At 39.6% G+C, this 18830-nt stretch overlaps 3 protein-coding genes across 3 annotated transcripts in view; 2 read left to right on the top strand and 1 right to left on the bottom strand.

Annotated features, from left to right (window-relative positions):
- LOC128887873 (dual specificity tyrosine-phosphorylation-regulated kinase 2-like) overlaps positions 1–8854 on the bottom strand; it is a 51939-nt gene extending 43085 nt beyond the window's left edge. Inside the window, exon 1 of the mRNA XM_054144325.1 lies at positions 4646–8854. Within this exon, the coding sequence (XP_054000300.1) occupies positions 4646–5776 (1131 nt within the window). The 5' untranslated portion in view covers positions 5777–8854. The remainder of the gene's footprint in view (positions 1–4645) is intronic.
- Positions 8855–9117: 263 nt separating this feature from the next.
- On the top strand, positions 9118–9869 carry LOC128887717 (microtubule-associated proteins 1A/1B light chain 3A-like). Its single transcript, XM_054143918.1, has 3 exons — positions 9118–9160; positions 9451–9613; positions 9707–9869. The coding sequence occupies exons 1-3, from the start codon at positions 9118–9120 to the stop codon at positions 9867–9869; spliced, it is 369 nt and encodes a 122-aa protein (XP_053999893.1).
- A 5041-nt stretch (positions 9870–14910) lies between these two features.
- LOC128887876 (orphan steroid hormone receptor 2) lies at positions 14911–18467 on the top strand. The gene is given in 9 exon segments (XM_054144329.1): positions 14911–15161; positions 15163–15186; positions 15911–16051; positions 16602–16757; positions 16828–17092; positions 17202–17449; positions 17531–17727; positions 17802–18079; positions 18149–18467. Coding segments are annotated over 9 exon segments (1647 nt in total). The 5' UTR covers positions 14911–15083; the 3' UTR covers positions 18409–18467.
- Positions 18468–18830: the final 363 nt, after the last annotated feature.

Here is an 18830-nt window from a genome sequence, read left to right as displayed (position 1 = left end):
TTCGAGCGAGCGTTACGAATCGCGTGGACGCGAGTTCTTAAGGGGAAAACCAAATTAGTAGGCCGAGCATTTAGTATTTCTTGGAATGTGTGTGTGTGTGTGTGTTTTTTTTCTTTTTTACTGAGTAGAAAGTTTTCGTAACTTTGAGGATATTTTTCGGTACGTTTCGAAGTGCACTTGGTGATTTTTTCGATTCGTTTCACAGAAAAATCTTTGAGATATCAGATGTTGTCTAGAGCAAGTTTTTAAGGTTGGAATTGCTTTCTTCGAGCCGAGAAAGCGGTTTCTTGTTCATTTTTTATTGAGGAAAGTATGCGAGTTTTTAATTTGATATTTTACACGAGATTTTGGTACTACTTCAGCACGATGCACAAATTTTTATAAGAAGATTTAGCCGATAATGTAAATGTTACAAGCCTTTGACTGTAACGCTGTACAATAAACATTGGCCACATTCGAGTACATTTATTTTTAAAAGGGAGACGATCCACCGTACCTCTCGAAAGCAGAATTTTGAATTGAAATTTTGCACAATTGCGAAAAGAAGCAATTCCCGCTTTAAACATCTCCTCGTACAAATCGTAAACTTCCGCTTCCTGCGGGGACGAAGTGCGCGTCCTGGTAGTATTTCCTCGTTACCTTTCTTCCCTCTATTTTTTCCAACGTTTCGTATCCTCGAATTACGGTGCGCTGCTACGCGTTGGTCGCGTGCTAAATTACCATTCCGAAACTTTACGAAGAGGCGAAGAAACTTTCTGCTAGTTTTCGCGGTGAGGTCGAAAGGAGTCAACCGGTGGTCAACGAGAATGGAATACTAACTAGAAACGCCATTACTTAAAATAAAATTAAAAAAAAAAAAAAAAAAGTGACACCGCGTCCCTCGAGCGATTCAAAGTGGTTCCGCGCAAATCGACGGGGAAGCGCGTTCGAGCTCGTCAGTCAAATATTAGAAAAGCAAGATTGAGAAAACGAAACGATCAAATATTCGCGCTGAGGCTAAATATTCATACATTTAACGCGAGTGAACGCGTTGCGTAATGTGTTCCACAGAAATATCGATACGACGTTCCGGAGATGTTTAGTAAATTTCGGGATTTCGCGTCGGAGGACGTAGCGACGCAAATTCTTCGAGTAAATTGAATTTTTTTCCCCCGGCCTCTGTGCAAAGGAAGAACGGGACAAATTGAATGGCAACGTGGAAATATTATATCTCGCCCGAGATCCGACTTATTTTTCGCCTTCGATTCACACTTCGTTGATTCCGATACGATGCTTGATCGCCTCGCAATACCATCCCTCGCGACCTTATTCAATGTATCCGATAATACCTGAATCCCGATCCTCGCCTTCCAAGAAGTAGCCGTGCGTTTGATGAACGTTATTAGACGAACGGTAACGAAACTCGATCGCGATATAACAAAGGCTTGTGTAGGTGCCTGTTCTCCAGTTTGTTCCATTACGACGCTAACATCAATCTATACGAAGTTGCGCGATTTTTCTTAATTTATTCCCGAGACTTGTTGCCATAGCATTGCTCTAAGGAGGAATAAACGAGGTTTATTTAGGGTTTCTTCGATGTCCAAATAGATGTACAGTTAGTCTCGTAAGTATTCCGAACCATCTATGTTCATTTGAGACATTTGTGTGAATCGAATGGTAGGTTTGATATTTTTAAATACATGTTTCGTTATAAATATGTGTATAAAGAGACTTTACTGTTTATAATGAAGAATTTAATTTGTAACACCAAACCTATTTAATGTAGATAAACTTCCTCGATAGACACAGAGAGCACGAATTATTATAGAAATGACCAAAATTGCGAAGCATGCACTAAGAAATACCGTGAAACTGACTATCAGAGAATTATCCGTCTATTCCTAAAAGATTCATAACTACGCTCCTTTTTTCGGACCGTCCTAGGTAGGTTTGCCGTGAAATATCCTTGTATCGCTATTTTCATCAGATCTGCCGTGGTCGGGGCATTGTTAATAATTCTGGGACAATTATAGCGTAGGTTAAAGCCGGGAAAACCGACCAAACCGTATACCTTTAATACCTCCCGGCCTTAGCAAGGTCGCGAAGCTTTAGTGGAAAGTTCACGATATTGCGTGTGAATTCTGTGCGGTGACAAACATCCATGCGACGGTGCTCGGACGTGAATCGTCCCCTCGAGTTTACTGCGGAGGACGAGGACACTTGGTGTGTGCGATTGCATTTGTCAATACGCTAATCTTCGCGCATTGTTGTGGTTCCGCTGTGTCTCTCGTTGTACGTGGTACCAAACGTGTGCGCCACGCGCGAGCCATTGTATAGGTAAACACGAAACTTATGTGTTTTACGTGGCCGCGTATAGATATACATATACCGTGGCGCACACGTTATGTATATACAAGCGTATCGTCGAGCACGCGAGCTAGCTTGTCGCGCTTATTCTGTTTATGCCTCGCGGTATTCAGGCTAACGACGAGTTTGTTGTCCGTCGAGAGTTTCTGCTTGATCTTCGGGAAGGAGTCGAAAAATAAAAAATAAAAATAAAGGTCGACGCGTGAGAGAACGTATGGAATATCGGCACGAGACGGTCGTTTACGTCGCGTTTGAATCACAGCGACTAACGAGGAACATCTTACCGATTGTAACTCGATGCAAGGGTTGGGGCGTTGAAAAATATTTCACGTGTATCGTTTTATGGGGAATTACGTTCGTGGAAAGGGACGGAGAAAGTATCCTAGAAGTTGCGAATCGATGTTTAACACTAGGTTTACGAAGGCTCATTTTAGTCCATTACAAATTTCGTCAAGGTTTTGACAAAAACTGTTTACATTTTACGTCCAACCACTTATGCTTACTCTTATCTATGCAGAGAGACTAGCATCACCAAATTCATTTTTCTCGGAGTTCACTTACCGAAGCATTACTTCAGTACGTGATAGAAAACAGATAAAAAAAATCTCTGCAAACCTAGTGTCACTTTAATTTCTCAGATACCGAGGGAGGAAGGACGAAAATTGTATGTAAAACAAAAGTTTGGTTTTTAATGAATAGCAACGTGTGGTCTGAATAGAAATGTTGGCAAAGAGCATAGGTGACGGTACCGTTGATGTAAGAGGATTGGTTGCAATGCTTTCCTCCCTTACTGGGAAAGTAAAGAATTAAATAAAAGATTTCTTGTCAGATGCTGTTCCGCAACGACGTTGGACGGTGATCGATGCTAATGGACCAACGCGAATATCCCAGAAAGCTTGAGAAAGCATCGAAGGGAAATTCGCAAGCGTACGTTACGGGACAAACAAGATTTTCGCGGGTGGGGATGAAATTTCAAGACTATCAGCTTCTTTTACCTTTCACAGAAAACTGTTATAATTCCTATCTATTGCAAACGTAAGTTCAGTGGATTTACGCTTTAACGAGGAAACAGTGTAAGATAAAAGGTCGTCTAATTCAACATGCAACAAAGAAATCTTGAATATCGTAGAAAAACGAAACGTCAAATGCATTTTCAAGATTACTTCATTACTCGTTTGCGAGATTAAACGGTATTGCGTGGCGAGGAAAACTTTCATTTGCGTTCTTTGTACAAAGAAATATTCTTAATGTTATTTTATGATAATTGTCCTCTATAAATCAAATGTTTATAATTCCCCAGGGAATTTCGCTGGAAATAATTTTGTTTTTTGATTTAACAAAGGTCTTACACGTGTAATTTGCTTGGTGCTTGGTCCGATAATAAATGAGAGTCAAAAGAAATTTTGATCTGACTCTTTCCTATAACTCTATTCTACTCTTTCCTATTAATGTATGCGAATAAATGTGCTGAAAAATAACAATATTTAAAAATTAGTAAGAATTAGTACACTTTGTTTCTATTCTTACTAATTTAATTTTCAAATCCTCTCATTCGGTATACATAATTTTCTATACATTATTTATGTCATTTATTCGTAGAATCTTTTTCTAATAACCTACATCATCCAAATCCTTTCTTTTTTTCTTCATTTATCATTACCATCTCAACCAATTTACACACGCAGGAACAACTTTCAATAACCTTCTTTACGATTGTTTCCTAGAGTAAATTACTCATACAGCTGGGAAGTGTATCACCAGCGTGAGACACGTAATCTGAGGTGGTTAGTCAACATGAACATTTCTACATCCGTGACGCATGTAATTTTCCACTACGACCAAACAATGGAAGACACGATTACTCGATCTCTTAAATATTTTGACCAACAAGATTTCAAAGATCCATATATGGGTGACGTGACGATCAACGTGTTAAGGGATAGACACGTGTTAATTGTTTTCAACCATTCCAATATATTCAGACGTGTACCACCTACCAAAAATCGACACGGACTTTCCAGACAAACTAATATAACATTCACGTGTATAATATTGGGCTGTCTGAAAAGTCCATGCCGATTTTTAGTAGGAGGTACAGGTCTGAATATATCGGAATGGCTGAAAATAAATAAAATGTGTACATTCCTTAACAGGTGGAAAGGTTGTGGAACAAAATGGTACATATATAATTCGATAAATATACATCAAAATTCAAATATGCCTTTGAATTTTTCTTAAAAATAGGAATGACCTTTCCGGACAACACAATATTAAATTATTCGTAAACAGAGGTACTCACCTTGATGCCGCTCCGTCTCTGTTGCTTCAAAAGAACGTTCTCCGGCTTCATGTCGCAGTGAATGATTTTGTTCTTGTAGAGAGCGTCGAGGCACTGAAGCAACGAGTGCGCGAACCTCCTGACGAGCTGCATGCTGAAGCCCTGGAACTTGTTCTTCTTGATCAGCTCGTACAGGTTCATACTGAGCAATTCGAAGGTGATGCACGTATGGAAACGGAACGTGAACGAGTCGAACATGTGTATAATATTCATCGTGTCGTTCTTGTCCTGTTCCCGAAGCTTCCTCAATATCCTGATCTCCTCCTGAGCCTGACGATGGAACCTCTTCTCGTTCCTGACCATCTTCAACGCGACGAGTTCCAGCATCTTGTGATCGTACGCTTTCACCACTTGACCGAACGAACCCTTGCCGATCACCCTGAGCACCTCGTACCTGTAGGCCACGTGATCATGGGTCACGTGGATGTAGGAACCCTGATCGTTGTCGTAGTCGTTGTTGTTCGGTCGGCCGATGATGCCCGGCCTTTTCTTCGCGTTCGACCCGATGAAGTATATCTGCGGGTAGGCGAAGACCTCGGTGTGCTCGTAAGGAGTGAGCTTGTCCGAGAATAACTTCAACGCCACCTCAGGAGTGATGGCGAGTCTCCTCGCTTTGCCGCTAGCGGTGCCGCTGGAACTACCGTCGGCGCGTCCGTTCTTCACCAGGGCGGTGCTCGTCTGACTGTTGGGCTGCGTGTGCGAGTTGTGACTGGAATTGTGACTGGAATTTTGACTCGAATTGTGGCTCGAATTGTGGCTCGAATTGTGACTGGTGTACGAGCCCAGGCTGAGATTCAGGCTGTCCGAGTTCCCGATCAGGCTCAGCAGGCTGTTGTTGGCGCTCGAGCTCAAGCTTGGCAGGTGAGTGCCGACCATGTGACCGGGATGAGCCAAGTGACTAGGCGACGACTCGCTGGTGGGCTGCTTCAGGACCAACGGCGTGAAGGGCTTGTTGGCCTTCAACGGTGGCAGATGATTGTTCTCGTTCGACGAGATGTACGTCTGCGTCAGCATCGTGCTCGCGGGTACGAACGAATTCGGTCTTGACAGGGGCATCTCGATTGTGCTTGCCGATATCGTTAAGCTAGTCATTTGTGTCCATTTGACGGTGATTTAGAAGCGTGTGGTTTACTCGTCTTCTTTTCGAACAGAGTTTACCTCCGAGAGATCCACTTCCGTCTTCTACGATACCTCGGTGTTTGTCATCGCGACCGTTCGACGATTACTCGTACAGATAAGATAAGGAACAATCGGACCCATCGATCGCAAATATATGATTGTGCCCTCTCAACGTCTCGTTATTCCCACGCTAGCGATATTCTCTGACGCGTTACAATGTATTGTCGTTTGGATATAAAACATGTTGGTTCATTATGGTTAACGCTAGCCGAGCAGAATCGTTATACGTAGCTCGTCTCGTAGAAATTCTCTAGACTTCGCGGATCCACGGTCGATTTATCGTGGGAAGGTGCGAAGCTTCATCTGCCGTCGAACGGACGCTTCGCGACGATACGTGGTTCTATGTTTCTTTTCTTTCCTTTCTTTTCTTTTTTATTTTATTTTAAATAAATTAATCGACTAATTAACGCGATACTTTCAGTCTCGTTCTCGTCTGTGTCGAAATATGAATGCGTGAAATGCTTCTTTTCTTTTTCTGTTTTGTTCCAGTGCGACGAAGTTCGAAAATTATGTCTCTCTCGAAACGTGGCCAAACGTGTTCCCGACGGACGGGCCCCTCGACGAGTGCGCAGCGTCGGACTCGTTAGAAATCACTCGACGGGATGTTTCTCGATCCCAAAACACCGGAGCGTGAAGACTCGGCACACGTGCGGTTCGAAATAAAATCGATCGTCTAAAAATATTTTGTCGAGAAAAAAAAAAAAAGACTCGATGTAAATGCAGCGGACTAGAAATTGCGACGCAATTCGCTTGGCGACGATATGAGCGGTATGATGACCGACCCCCTCCGGTTGGTGTCTTGGGTCTATTTTTTTCTATTCTCTTTGTTCGGGTGGTTTCGTTCGTCACGAGAACGCACCCCTCGGCACGGCCACGACGCACGAATGAGAAAAATAAGAGGAACTATGAACCCACCGTCTGACGTCACTTCCGACCACGCACAGCTGTCTACCCCCCTGGGAATTATTCATCCAACTCGTATTAATTCCCTTCGTCGCTTGACCCTTCGCTCGTTACCACCAGCCAGTGTCTCCACCTTCTTTACCGCATGGAAACGATGTGCTCCTTTTACCTTCGTGCGAGCTTTCGAACGTCTAATTTTATAATCTATCGTGCACGAGGGCAAACGCATCGTGCGAAAACTGTCTACCTCCTAACCGGAAGTTATTGGCACCGGGCCGACCAAGTTTGACCACTTCGCTCCATCGAACCTTTTCCTTTGCTCCGCGAAACGTATATCTCCAATGGAAACTCGTGCGCGTATCTTTGACTTTGCGAATCGCTCTTCACCGCTTCGATAGACGCTATCCGACAGATTCGCCTTTCTCGAACCGTAATCACTGACCAGAAGCGCCATACGATTCGTATCGGACGACTCGTCGCAAGGATCCGTGGATTTTCGTCATCAGACGCGTCCTCGTCGTGCACGATTCTCGATCGTCGATGTTTGTCGATACATTTCAACGACCGTAATTCTTCGCATCCCGAGACTTTACGATTCGCGTGATTACGATTGAAAGAAATTTTCGAGTGTTCGCGAGAACAGTTATTCGTGGTATCGATTGAACATTATATCTTCTATTTACAATGCGTCGAGGAATTGATCGATAATTCGCGCGTGCTTGTCGCCGAATCGTTCACATTCTATACGATCGAATTCAAAGAAACTTTGTCATCGTCACCGGCATCGAATCATGCGAAATTCCACCGGCACCGACATATCATATCACCCCTGCGGCGGCTCCAAGCCGAAATCGAGCCACCGTGTTGCCAGACGATATACTGAATTTCTCGCACGCTCGGTCGTGGACCCCGTACGCATGAAAATCGAAGCAAACACCGCGAACACGAAGAACGTGGCCGCACCTTGATAACTGTTTACAAGTGAAACTCAGTTCTCTCGGCATTAATCGTTCCGACTCCTGTATCCGGGTGCTTGTTCACTGAGAACCAGACGAATCGGAGAAATGGGTGGATGTGTACAGGAACGACGAATTTTTTTCATGGAAACAAAGACGACACGAAGCGGAGTTCGTCGCTTCTGGCACACTGACTGGCTGGCTGGCTAGCTGGCTGGCTGACTCTCTTTCTCCCTCCTCTCGCCACGCCGCGTCTTCTATCTCTCTCGCGCCGCCACCATGTTTATTCTTTTTGTACCCCCGTTAAACGTTGTGTCAGGACGGTTTAGAAGGGGTAGACGACCAGCCAAACGGATGAACCGGCCAGACTAAATCGCCGATGCACGATCTCGCGTTCTATTTGCCTTTCGAAGCCCTTAGGAATCGAACAAAAGCGACGCGACGTAAGAAATCTTCACGGTTAGGCGATGTTGCACGACGCTTCCGGTGGTAAAGACCCCTCCATCGTGATTTTCGCGATTATCGAGACGAGACTGCTTTCATTCCCGCGATGTCTCCTGTGTACCTGTATATTCGATATACAGGTGTTTTTGTTGCCCCTTCCCCGTTCCTCGGTGTCTAGCACGCGTGCATTAATGATGTTGCTCGTTCAATTCCGATGAGCGGTCGGTAACGCTTCTTTTGTCGCGTACGACTCCAATTTTTTTTTTACTCAATTCCGGCACAAGTTTTCACTGAGAAATTAACACTACCGACTCACAAGGCACTCAAGTCGCGAGCACTATTTCTCTATTCATAAAGAAACGCCTGCTGCGACACCCACGCATGCACTCTCACGTACACGACAGTTGTGCTAGCCGCACGCACAGATGTCCACACGTATTCCTGTTTCGAAGCCAAAGGGAGGCCATAAACTGAAACTTTACCTAGATGGTTATCGACCGCGATAGGTTAGACGCGGTGTTTCTTATTGAACGATACCGGTAAAATTATTTTGGGTTAGTTCGTTGGAAAACTATTTATATCACTCGACATCTTGTCTTAATACAGTTCGTTCTAATGCGAGGAGTGTGTATATCGCGTAATAATAATAATTCGTACTTTTATGACTCCCTTGACCCTTCTTTGTTTACTACGTAGCTCGTGACAGACTCGCGTTTGAAGAGACAATGAGGGGAGAATCGCAGCGTGGTCGAATATAAAACCTTCGCCAAGTGCTAGAGGGCAGCACCTGGCAATACGAACATATGTTATCATTAGTATCCACAGAACCTAACCTGAGCTTCAACAGTCAGAGCAGGGCAGAGGCATTATTTTGACCCGTCAAGAATACTTTCATAAGCTTACAGCTGATATCGTGTCGAATACGTCGTAGTAAATAATAGTGCAACCGAGATGAATTTAACGCCAAAGACGTTTAAAGAAAAACGTTCGTTCGGTAAGTATAATTTGTATTATATCGAGTATATATTTGTTTTTACATGTAATATTAAACAAAAACTGTACAAAATATAGACAGTTTTCCTTTGCGATGTTTTGCTTCTTTTGTGGCATAGTATGCTTTTGTTGTACTGATTATTCGAGTTACGTATTCTCGTATAATCTTAACACAGAAACTACTCATTTTGTAACGAATATGCATAATTAATACGAATAAGTTATATAATATGTTTAAAAATATTATTGATTATACTTTTCTTTTTTACTCAAAATTTCATAAAACTGTAGCGCAACGAGTTGCTGATGTAGAATTGATTAAAGAACAACATCCAAGTAAAATACCTATTATCGTTGAACGATATTATGGGGAAAAGCAGCTACCAGAGCCGGACAAGTCCAAATTTTTGGTGCCAGATTACTTAACTGTAGCAGAACTTATAAAAATAATTCGGTATGCTTTAATATATTTTATATTGTAATTTACCTAAAATATCTTTATCTAACTCATGGTTAATAAAAACTGTTTGTTGACAATAATCTACAGACGTAGGCTACAGCTTCACCCAACGCAGGCATTTTTTCTATTAGTAAACCAAAGAAGTATGGCAAGCGGTAGTATGACTATGGCACAACTTTATCAAAGAGAAAAAGATGAAGATGGCTTCCTTTACATAGTATTTGCTAGTCAAGAAGTATTTGGGTGTTAAATGCACTAATATAGTATAAAAGTGAGTTTAGATAATTACAAAAATTTGGTTTAATTTGGAATCATTAATTTCAATCATATATAATAATAGAATAATTATAATTTTCTTTGGGTATTACAACTTGTAGGTAAAATCAAATTTTTGTTGGGGATATACTATGTGCTAAATATTGTTAAGGACCCTTAGAAAGGACTTTAGATCTGCTGTTACTTATGTCTGCCTTTAACCGAATATGCAGAATCTTTGTGATCGACTTGCAGTACCTGCTGAAATTATTAACAAAACAATCATAATTGACACTTGTGTGTTAAATTGTTACGGTGCTTTGGGCCTTCAGCATATGCATCAATCATATTTTATATGTTAATATATAAAATTAACTTAGTTTGTTATTGATGACAGTACTTTTTATTTTGAACAATGACAAACTAAAACAATGAGACGTTAAACATATCTAAAGGAATTATTCTTAATAGGTAAGGAAATTACCTATATAAATTTTGCAGCTAGTATCGTTAGGTTTTGTTTGCTTTACATCTCATGAATATAATAAAATTTAAGCATGTGTGAAAAAAGAAATATAATTGTATAAATAATACAGTATGAGTAGTGGCCAGTTATACTTGACAAACAGTGTATTGTATCTACAAAGAAAACTGAAATCGAACATTTCGTCTGTATTTTTATTATTATATAAATGTCTAAAATGTTATCACAATTATGTGTTATAATTTATAAATACAGTAAATGGTTCAAATTCTCAGTAGATGTATGAAATTTTAGGTGACGAAAGGATAAGTTTTTTACATTATTTGGAATGGTACCTACAAATGAAAACAACTGGTAGGCCGAAATCTGTTCTTATATTCAAAGATACTGAAATATTAATGAAAGTGTTCATGTGTACAGTTACACAATATGCAACATGTATTGGTATGTGATAATGTTATTAGACTTTAACCAATTTACCAACTATAACACTATTATGAACTTTTATTCACATAATATCTTTTGCTATTTGATACTTATAATACGTGAAATTTAATATTTTGAATTACATTTTAAATTTGAAAAAGTTTGAAGCGCACTTGTCTTTTATTTTCATATTAGTAAATTAAATAAGAAACAAAAGTACCTGGCATTACAGTTAATGATGAATATAATTGATTATTGTACCAATAAGAGAAATCTACAAGACTTGAAAACCCAACAGTAGACAAAAATGTTGACCTTGACTAATTTCGTTGATATTAACATTCTATCGCGAAGTTTCTTTATTAATGTAAATAAATCATAGCATTTTACATGAGTTATAGCGAACAAATATTCAAAGAATATATAATTACGTGATTTTAGGTTATATATACCATTTAAATCGAATTATATTCGATATTTCAAGATGATATTACTATTAATAGTATATGTTTTTAAAGTGATTTTAGACAACAACAAAAATCGACTTTCACTTTGATTTGTGGTATTTAGACCTTAATTTGATTACATTAAACTTTCTAGAGGAATAACAACAAAAACAGGGCTTTCTGCAAATATTACTAAATATCTGTAAAAATCTAATAGTGATACGATAATAAAGATAAGAATTTTATTAATTCATAGGTAAATGTATATTTCAATAATGATAAAATGGTAATGATAGTATATACAACATTAGTGATGCTACTACGGATATTCACGATATGATATGCTTTATTAATACTTGTACAATGACTTAGTGTATTACACATATTATGTAAAAAATTATTTGCAATAAATAAATTTTGCAATATACAGCATTTTATCATTACGATTCTTTCTACCCTTAGAAATTGTTGTATATTCTCGTTTGAAAACAATTTTAAATGATAATATGGCAACTTCCTTTTCCATCATGGCGATACTTCCTACCACTAGTTCCCGAGTTTGCCGAGAACTTGGCGCGACGTACAATTTCCCCAACACGGGTTCGAAACCACCAATCTGTATGCGACCGCGTATCGATGCCAGTAAATGCAATGTCGGGTGGGTATAAAGGTGAGCGGTGGGGTTAGGCACGGGGGGGAAAGAGGCAAAGAAAAGGTAAAGGTTAGAAGAGGTTATGAACTCTAACCCACGGATGGTTGACGAAGCTTAGTTGTTGCTATGAACTGTCCAAATGACGCGTAGTCAGATCACTCGTCGTTGTTAATAATAAAGGTAAGTCTACACAAGAATTACTTGTTTACCTCTGTTTAGCTTTTCGTTACCCTACCTACGATAAAGATACATGAAATTCCGAACGATGGCTCGCCCACGTCGTACCAATCTGTGCACGTCCCGCTTAGTGCGTTACACATTGCAAAACCTATCTTTTCTATCATACGGAATGTTAGTAAATAAAAGATCACGTTCACTTAGGCGAGACGACACACTAATCATGTGATATTTTGACATTACCATCGTGCAATCGCGCGTTCCGTCGATAATAAGGTCGCTTTGTTGGTGTTTTTATTTGCTTTCTATCCAGGTGAATTTTTCCAGTAATCTTACGTTTTTGTCTTACGTTCGACTCGAGCGCAGTGTTTCAGGTGTGTTTTGAAATAGAAATAGGTGGTCAGGTTTCTTTACCCTAGAATCGATCGGAACGTTTAAAAACGAACAAACTCGTACGAAATGTTACAAAAACTAGGAACATCGTTTCTTATCTTTAAGAACAAAAGGGGTGACGTCATTATAAATTCTTGTGGAGTATGACGTGTGGAACAATGTAGAAATGATATACGATAACATTTGAATGACTAAAGAAACGATGCGAGATTAGTATTGTAATTTAACGCAATGAGTAGGATACAAGTTAAATCTGTGTCGATGCGGTGATCGAGTAGGTAGGAGGTAACCTTCGGACCCACGAGCGACCTTTACCTGTGAAGTCCGGTCGTATAGAAATAATTACTCTCGAGTGACTATTCTTCTTCACTGATGCTGTTCCAAGAAGTCTCTAGCTAACTAGGAATGACCACTCGAAAGGTTATAAGGCAATGTGGTATTTTTAAAAGGTGATACGTAATTTAACTGACGGAAATAAAGGAATTATTTTTAAGAAAATAAAACGTACAATCACTTAGGTCAAAATTATACAAGATTGTTATCGCGATTTCTTTTGATCCCTTATGCGCTGAAATTGGTATGTACCTATTTTATCAAATATTATTTCTCGTATCTTACCGTACGATTAATGTAGATCATTTTTTAACAATATTCATCACGAGCATCATACGATAAAATAAAACGTACGTAAAATCGATGTCGGTTAAAAGCTACTTTTTGTAAATGTAGTTACGTTTTTATCTGAAAAATATCGAGATAGTGAAGAAATTTTTGATAGCGCGCGGCTACGTTTACGCAATTAACCGTTTGTATTTGACAGTGGCGCATCATACCTTTATGGGGTTCGAGAACAAAAATTTAGGGCCTGATTTGAAGGAAAAACGAGGGAAGGACGTTTTTAATTAATTTCTACTATGCCTAATAGGAGCACACAGGTGCGATGGTGTATCAAGTTAGAAGATGAATTTTTGAAATTAAGGGCCCCTGGGGCAGATGTGTTTTTTTTTGTGTGCAGGTTTAATGCGCCACTGGTGTTTGACCTATTCTCAATCGACGTCGCGACCTCGAGCCTCAACCGATAAGTCATCGCGGGCGTGTATTACGTGACATAACCTGTAACGCTCGTCGAGAGGCCGCTATGCGGTCCTCCACGGCGAATGCTCTCGCTCAGGTAGAAAAGCAGGCAAGCGGGGCGAGAATGCACCTGGCCGGTGTGTCTTGGCGGTACACGAGAGAGTGACCTGCCAACCTGCCAGTACAGCGAACGGTCTGGCTGCGTTCACCTGCGCAAGGTTGCCTTTAAACTTCGACGTTGGAGTTTTCGTGTCCGACCCGTTCGAACAAAGTGAAAAAACGTCTCTACGTGTCCGCCGCGTACGTGTTTGGTCGTTTTCCCGTGGCCTTCTTCGCCGTTAGTTAAGCGAAAAGATCGTTTTTTTGAAACGTAAATATATTCCGCGCGTATTACCGCGTGGCTGGCTACGTTATATTTTCAGAACCGTGCGTGACCCGTGAGAGCGCCAACGCCGACACACGCAAATGCGGTGATACAGGTCGACCCAACAGGTAGTGTATTCTGCGCACCGTCCTCGAACTTTAATGTAAAACACGCCGCACGTATTCTAAGGTCGGTGGAAAGGAACGTTGCGAGTCGTTCCATGAAAATATTTTCAATCTTCGAACAGTGTAAAACGACGAAAACAAGTAACCAATTTTTCACAAACGCACGGGCGTCCGTAGTTTCACACCTTTGGCTCGAGTTGACCTTTCCCCGAGTTAATAACCATATTTCGACTCGCTGCTCGATGGACTTCACACAGTGGCGCACGAAATTCCGTTCAAGATACAATCTCTGGAACACGTACGATAAAGACACTTGAGATAAAAGCCGGATAGAAATGATACGATTAAGTGTAGCGTATACTAGTGTAGATTATTTTCCGTCTTGATCGATGTTTTAAGTCCAGGTTGATATAATTACTTATACTACCAACAAAACATATGATGTTTGACTTAGCAGTGTAAACAATATTGTCAGAAAATTCGTATTTGCAAGAAGAAGTTACACGAAGGTTAAGAATAACTGAAGATTGTAAAAACATACTCCCACGGCTACAAGTTTCCAAATAGAAATATAAAAATTCGGTAAATATGTCAAATCTCAACCGAATGTTCTTCTTGTCAAGTAGAATACGTTAATGTTTAACGGTGCCGCGTTTGGAAAAAAAGGGACTGGTGTCGAATTACTGTCATGAGATTCTTAATAACGAAAAAGAAATGACGTTGAATTTCATGCGTGACACTTCCGCGAGATCGAATATACATGTAGTATTATTGATCGCGAAGGTAGTGCTGTGCAACCGACGATATTTATTTAAAAGGCTCGATTCCGGTTGGAATTTTGAATCGCGTGTTTCGTTAGGAAGTAGCTACCGGGTTTCCAAGTTGAAAGTTTATCGTGATTAGAAAGGGTGGCAGAGAACGTTCCTGTAATACGATGTAACGAGCGCGAGGTCTAAGAATGTTAACTATTCGGGGCGAACGGTACAGGCACCGTTTTCTCGTGTTACTGCACTGCGACAGTGGTGACGAAGTCGGATCACGAGTGTATGGAAATGGACCATTCGCTCTATGACAGCCAGCGTAGCATGGCTGTGGTATCGACATGCGCCTAACCGCGTAGCAACCTACGAACCGAAGAACTCGGGACCCATCTCTTTCACTTCTTAAAATGGTAGGAGGAAAGGGTTGCGGCGGGTAGGGGCGGACGGCAAATGCTCCAGTTTTCATTTTTATACCGTGCCGATGTTTAGGCCTTTAAACGATACAATCTGGCTGCCTAGATAGGATCCGACTATACACAATCACGATTTGCCCCGATCATATTCGTTGGAACGTTTTCTTTTAATATCAAAATGTCACGCAATGCTCGCAGGAAATGGTACGTTTGTTTAGGGGCATCATTTTCGAGTCAACGTAATCAGGAATATCGAGTACTTCTTGCAAGGGCAGTTTGGCAACTCGAGAATTTATAAAAATGTTAAGCTCAACAGAAATGTAGTTCAAATGATCCTAGTAACGTATCTATTTTTTGTTTCGACAGTGAAACGATCTTAGAGAGATTTCTTAAACCTTTTATGAAATTACGAGTCCTCGAGAGGTTATGGATGTTTTTATGTTAAGAATCGATAAAAAATAAATTGATCTGTACCATTTAAAATGATTGAAAAATAATTCCTACACCTAATAGCGATATCTTGGGATACTATTTTTCTTTGACGGTATTTCTGTGAATGTCACGTACGAAACTCAAGTGGCATTTTTGTCTGTCGAACTTTACGTCATTGAACGACAAGCAGACACCGATTGTTTAGGAAACACGTACCGCGCGTACTGTGACGTCAGCGTAAAAATATTTTGCGATTACACGTATCGCAACGATGTGGTTTTTTTTACAGAAAGAAATGGACAGGGATCATAGGGAACAACGAGATCACGATAATTTAAATGAAATCGAGGGGGAACGAAAAATAGGAATGGATTTTCGTAATTTGTCTCATCACCATGGCGTGGATCATGTAGCTGATGTCGAATCGGAGGTGTTTATTATTTACCTTCTTTTTTTTTATTAGTGCCTCTTTAAAAAAATATTTGTAGAATTCAAAACAATTTTTTCTGTACAATCTTCTTCACCAATGTTCTCGTAATAGCAAAATATTTTTATGAAGAAATGTTTTTCATTTCTAATTTTAAATTCCTATCTTAGGAATAATTTTCTCTGAATTTTACAAATTATTTACGTTGTCCTCTTATTCATATGATCATACGAATTATTATTTTTATTCAAAATTCCTTTCGAGAAAAAAAAAATAAGCTTCACGTTCGTCAAAATTATTTCCTACAACTTCGATCTTTTTTCTTTTATTACAGCAAGATATGAAAGTTGATCAAAACAATTGCTTTGAATATCTACATGATGATAAAATAGATCAGAACTTAGGAAGAAATTTTCTTAATGTAGCGCATCATCTCGCTATGGTGCGTTTGCGATGTATTAATTTGTTTAAATGTCAAGAATAAAATCGTGTGACTTCTACGATCTTTTCTTTTTGGATTGATTGACATCATAAATTTTCGATATATTTTCAGAGAGACATGGAACGGGATCAGAACAACCACGTTGATAACGTACACGATGAGAAAGTCGACCATAAAATGGGTAGAGATTTTCGTAACTTAGGATCTCATGCTGGCATGGTTCACTTACACTCGGGAATGGAGCATTTAAATAATGTCGACGTAGAAGTATGATTTTTTACTTATTTTTTATGTTTTTACAAATTTTATATTTATTTTATACTTGATTGGTTTTCAGGTAAAATTGGCCAGAGATGTTCGTGGCTCTTTAGGTTTGGGACTATCGCTAGAATTGTGTGTAGTCTGTGGAGACAGGGCTAGTGGAAGACACTATGGAGCAATAAGTTGCGAGGGTTGCAAAGGTTTCTTTAAACGTAGTATTCGAAAACAATTGGGTTATCAATGCAGAGGAAGCAAAAGTTGCGAAGTTACCAAACACCATAGAAATCGGTGTCAGTATTGTAGACTTCAGAAATGCCTTGCAATGGGGATGAGGAGTGACTGTATGTCTGTTTGGAGTATCATATGTAACACTGAAATGTCTTTTATATATTTAATAATTACCCTAAGTCACATAAAATATGATGTAAACATGAATTTTGAACATTGCAGCTGTTCAACACGAGAGAAAACCAGTTTTGGGTGAATCAGCGGGAGCAAAAGTCGGAAATCGAAGCCCTAGAGTTAAACCAGAACCACAGCAATCAGTATCTGAAACACCTTCGACCTGGGAGCAACCCGAAAGTCCTAGTATGGAAGATCAAAGTAGTGATAGTGACCTCAGCGATGCGTTAACATTAGCAAGAGAACGGTTACTTATTTCACATGCATTGGATAGCATGGCTAAGCTTATTGGAGATGTATGTTTCATTTATGTGATACAATTCTATTTATGCGATACTACAGTTACGTTTATGATAATACTGTATATTCTTATTTAGAGCGTTAATGGTTCAAGTGAACCAGAAGAAGAGTGGACTGGTCAGTTAATTTCTGAAAGGCATACGCTATTTGAGTTAAGAGCACCTAGCCCAGCCCCCGCGTACTTATCGATACACTATATTTGCGAGAGTGCTGCTAGATTACTTTTTCTGTCAGTTCACTGGGCAAGAGGAATTCCCGCGTTCCAAGCATTACCGTACGTAATTAAAAGATGCGAATATTAAGTGAAGTTACGAACATGATCATTGCAATCTCGTGCCTTTATTATAGATCCGAAGTTCAAACAACATTGGTACGCACTTCCTGGGGACAGCTTTTTACTTTAGGTCTTGCACAATGTGCATACACTCTGTCTCTTCCTAGTATTTTAACATCAATAATAAATCATTTACAAGCTAGTATTGCACAGGAAAAAATTACAGCTAGTAAAGTAAAATCCGTAACAGAACATATATGTAGACTACAAGATTGCGTTAGTTCACTTCATAAGTTACAAGTGGATTCTATTGAATATGCGTACCTTAAAGCGTTAACGCTTTTCAGTGCTGGTGAGTAACATAAAGCTTTTCGTTGTAAATATAATCCTATTTTATATTTATCGAATTTCTGTTTTTCAGACAATATTTTAGCCGGGGTTTGGCGTAAAAAAGTTGAAGTTTTACAAGAAGCTGCGTGGACAGAGTTGCAACAACGTGTTGCATCTGACCGATTACCTCGCCTTCTTTTGAGGCTTGCACCACTTCGTTCAATTAACCCGAGGGTTTTGGAAGATTTGTTTTTTGCAGGTCTTATCGGTAGAGTAAGCGTAGCTAGTGTTGTGCCTTATATTCTTACTATGCACGATTACAAAACTGAACCTGAAAGTCATATGGGGTGACAATTACTATCTGTGCAATGTAAGTCGTGACCTATCAAAGTGATATATATATATATATATGTATACATATATGTATATATATATGTATATAACGTATGTATACATACGTTAGTGTTGAATGCCTTGAATATTTTTATACACTGAGAAAGAAAGAAAAAACAGAACGAGGCAAAGTTAATCTTTATTTTTCATAAAATGGACTACGATTCTTTACATGCCTCTTTTTAAATAAAGGTGTTGAAACTCAGGGTAGTATTTTAACTTGTTAATCAGATATAATATCTAGTTTATAATGTTCTGATTAACATTCTTTTATTTATTATATATTGACTGCCTGATGTACAAAACTTTCCATATTGTTACTAAAACTTACATTAATATCATTTTCACTGCTATAAATTTATCGTTTCAGTTCGAATGTA

The sequence above is a fragment of the Hylaeus anthracinus genome, unplaced genomic scaffold (assembly GCF_026225885.1).
Source record: "Hylaeus anthracinus isolate JK02 unplaced genomic scaffold, UHH_iyHylAnth1.0_haploid 11989, whole genome shotgun sequence".
Classification (NCBI taxonomy): domain Eukaryota; kingdom Metazoa; phylum Arthropoda; class Insecta; order Hymenoptera; family Colletidae; genus Hylaeus; species Hylaeus anthracinus.
This window is presented reverse-complemented; position numbering and strand designations above follow the sequence as displayed.

Excerpts from the sequence above, each read along its gene's own strand:
- LOC128887717 (XM_054143918.1), top strand. The coding sequence starts at position 9,118 with ATGAATTTAACGCCAAAGACGTTTAAAGAAAAACGTTCGTTCG. Across the intron at positions 9,161-9,450 it reads TAAAGAAAAACGTTCGTTCG|CGCAACGAGTTGCTGATGTA; the intron begins GTAAGTATAATT and ends ATAAAACTGTAG. Across the intron at positions 9,614-9,706 it reads GAACTTATAAAAATAATTCG|ACGTAGGCTACAGCTTCACC; the intron begins GTATGCTTTAAT and ends AATAATCTACAG.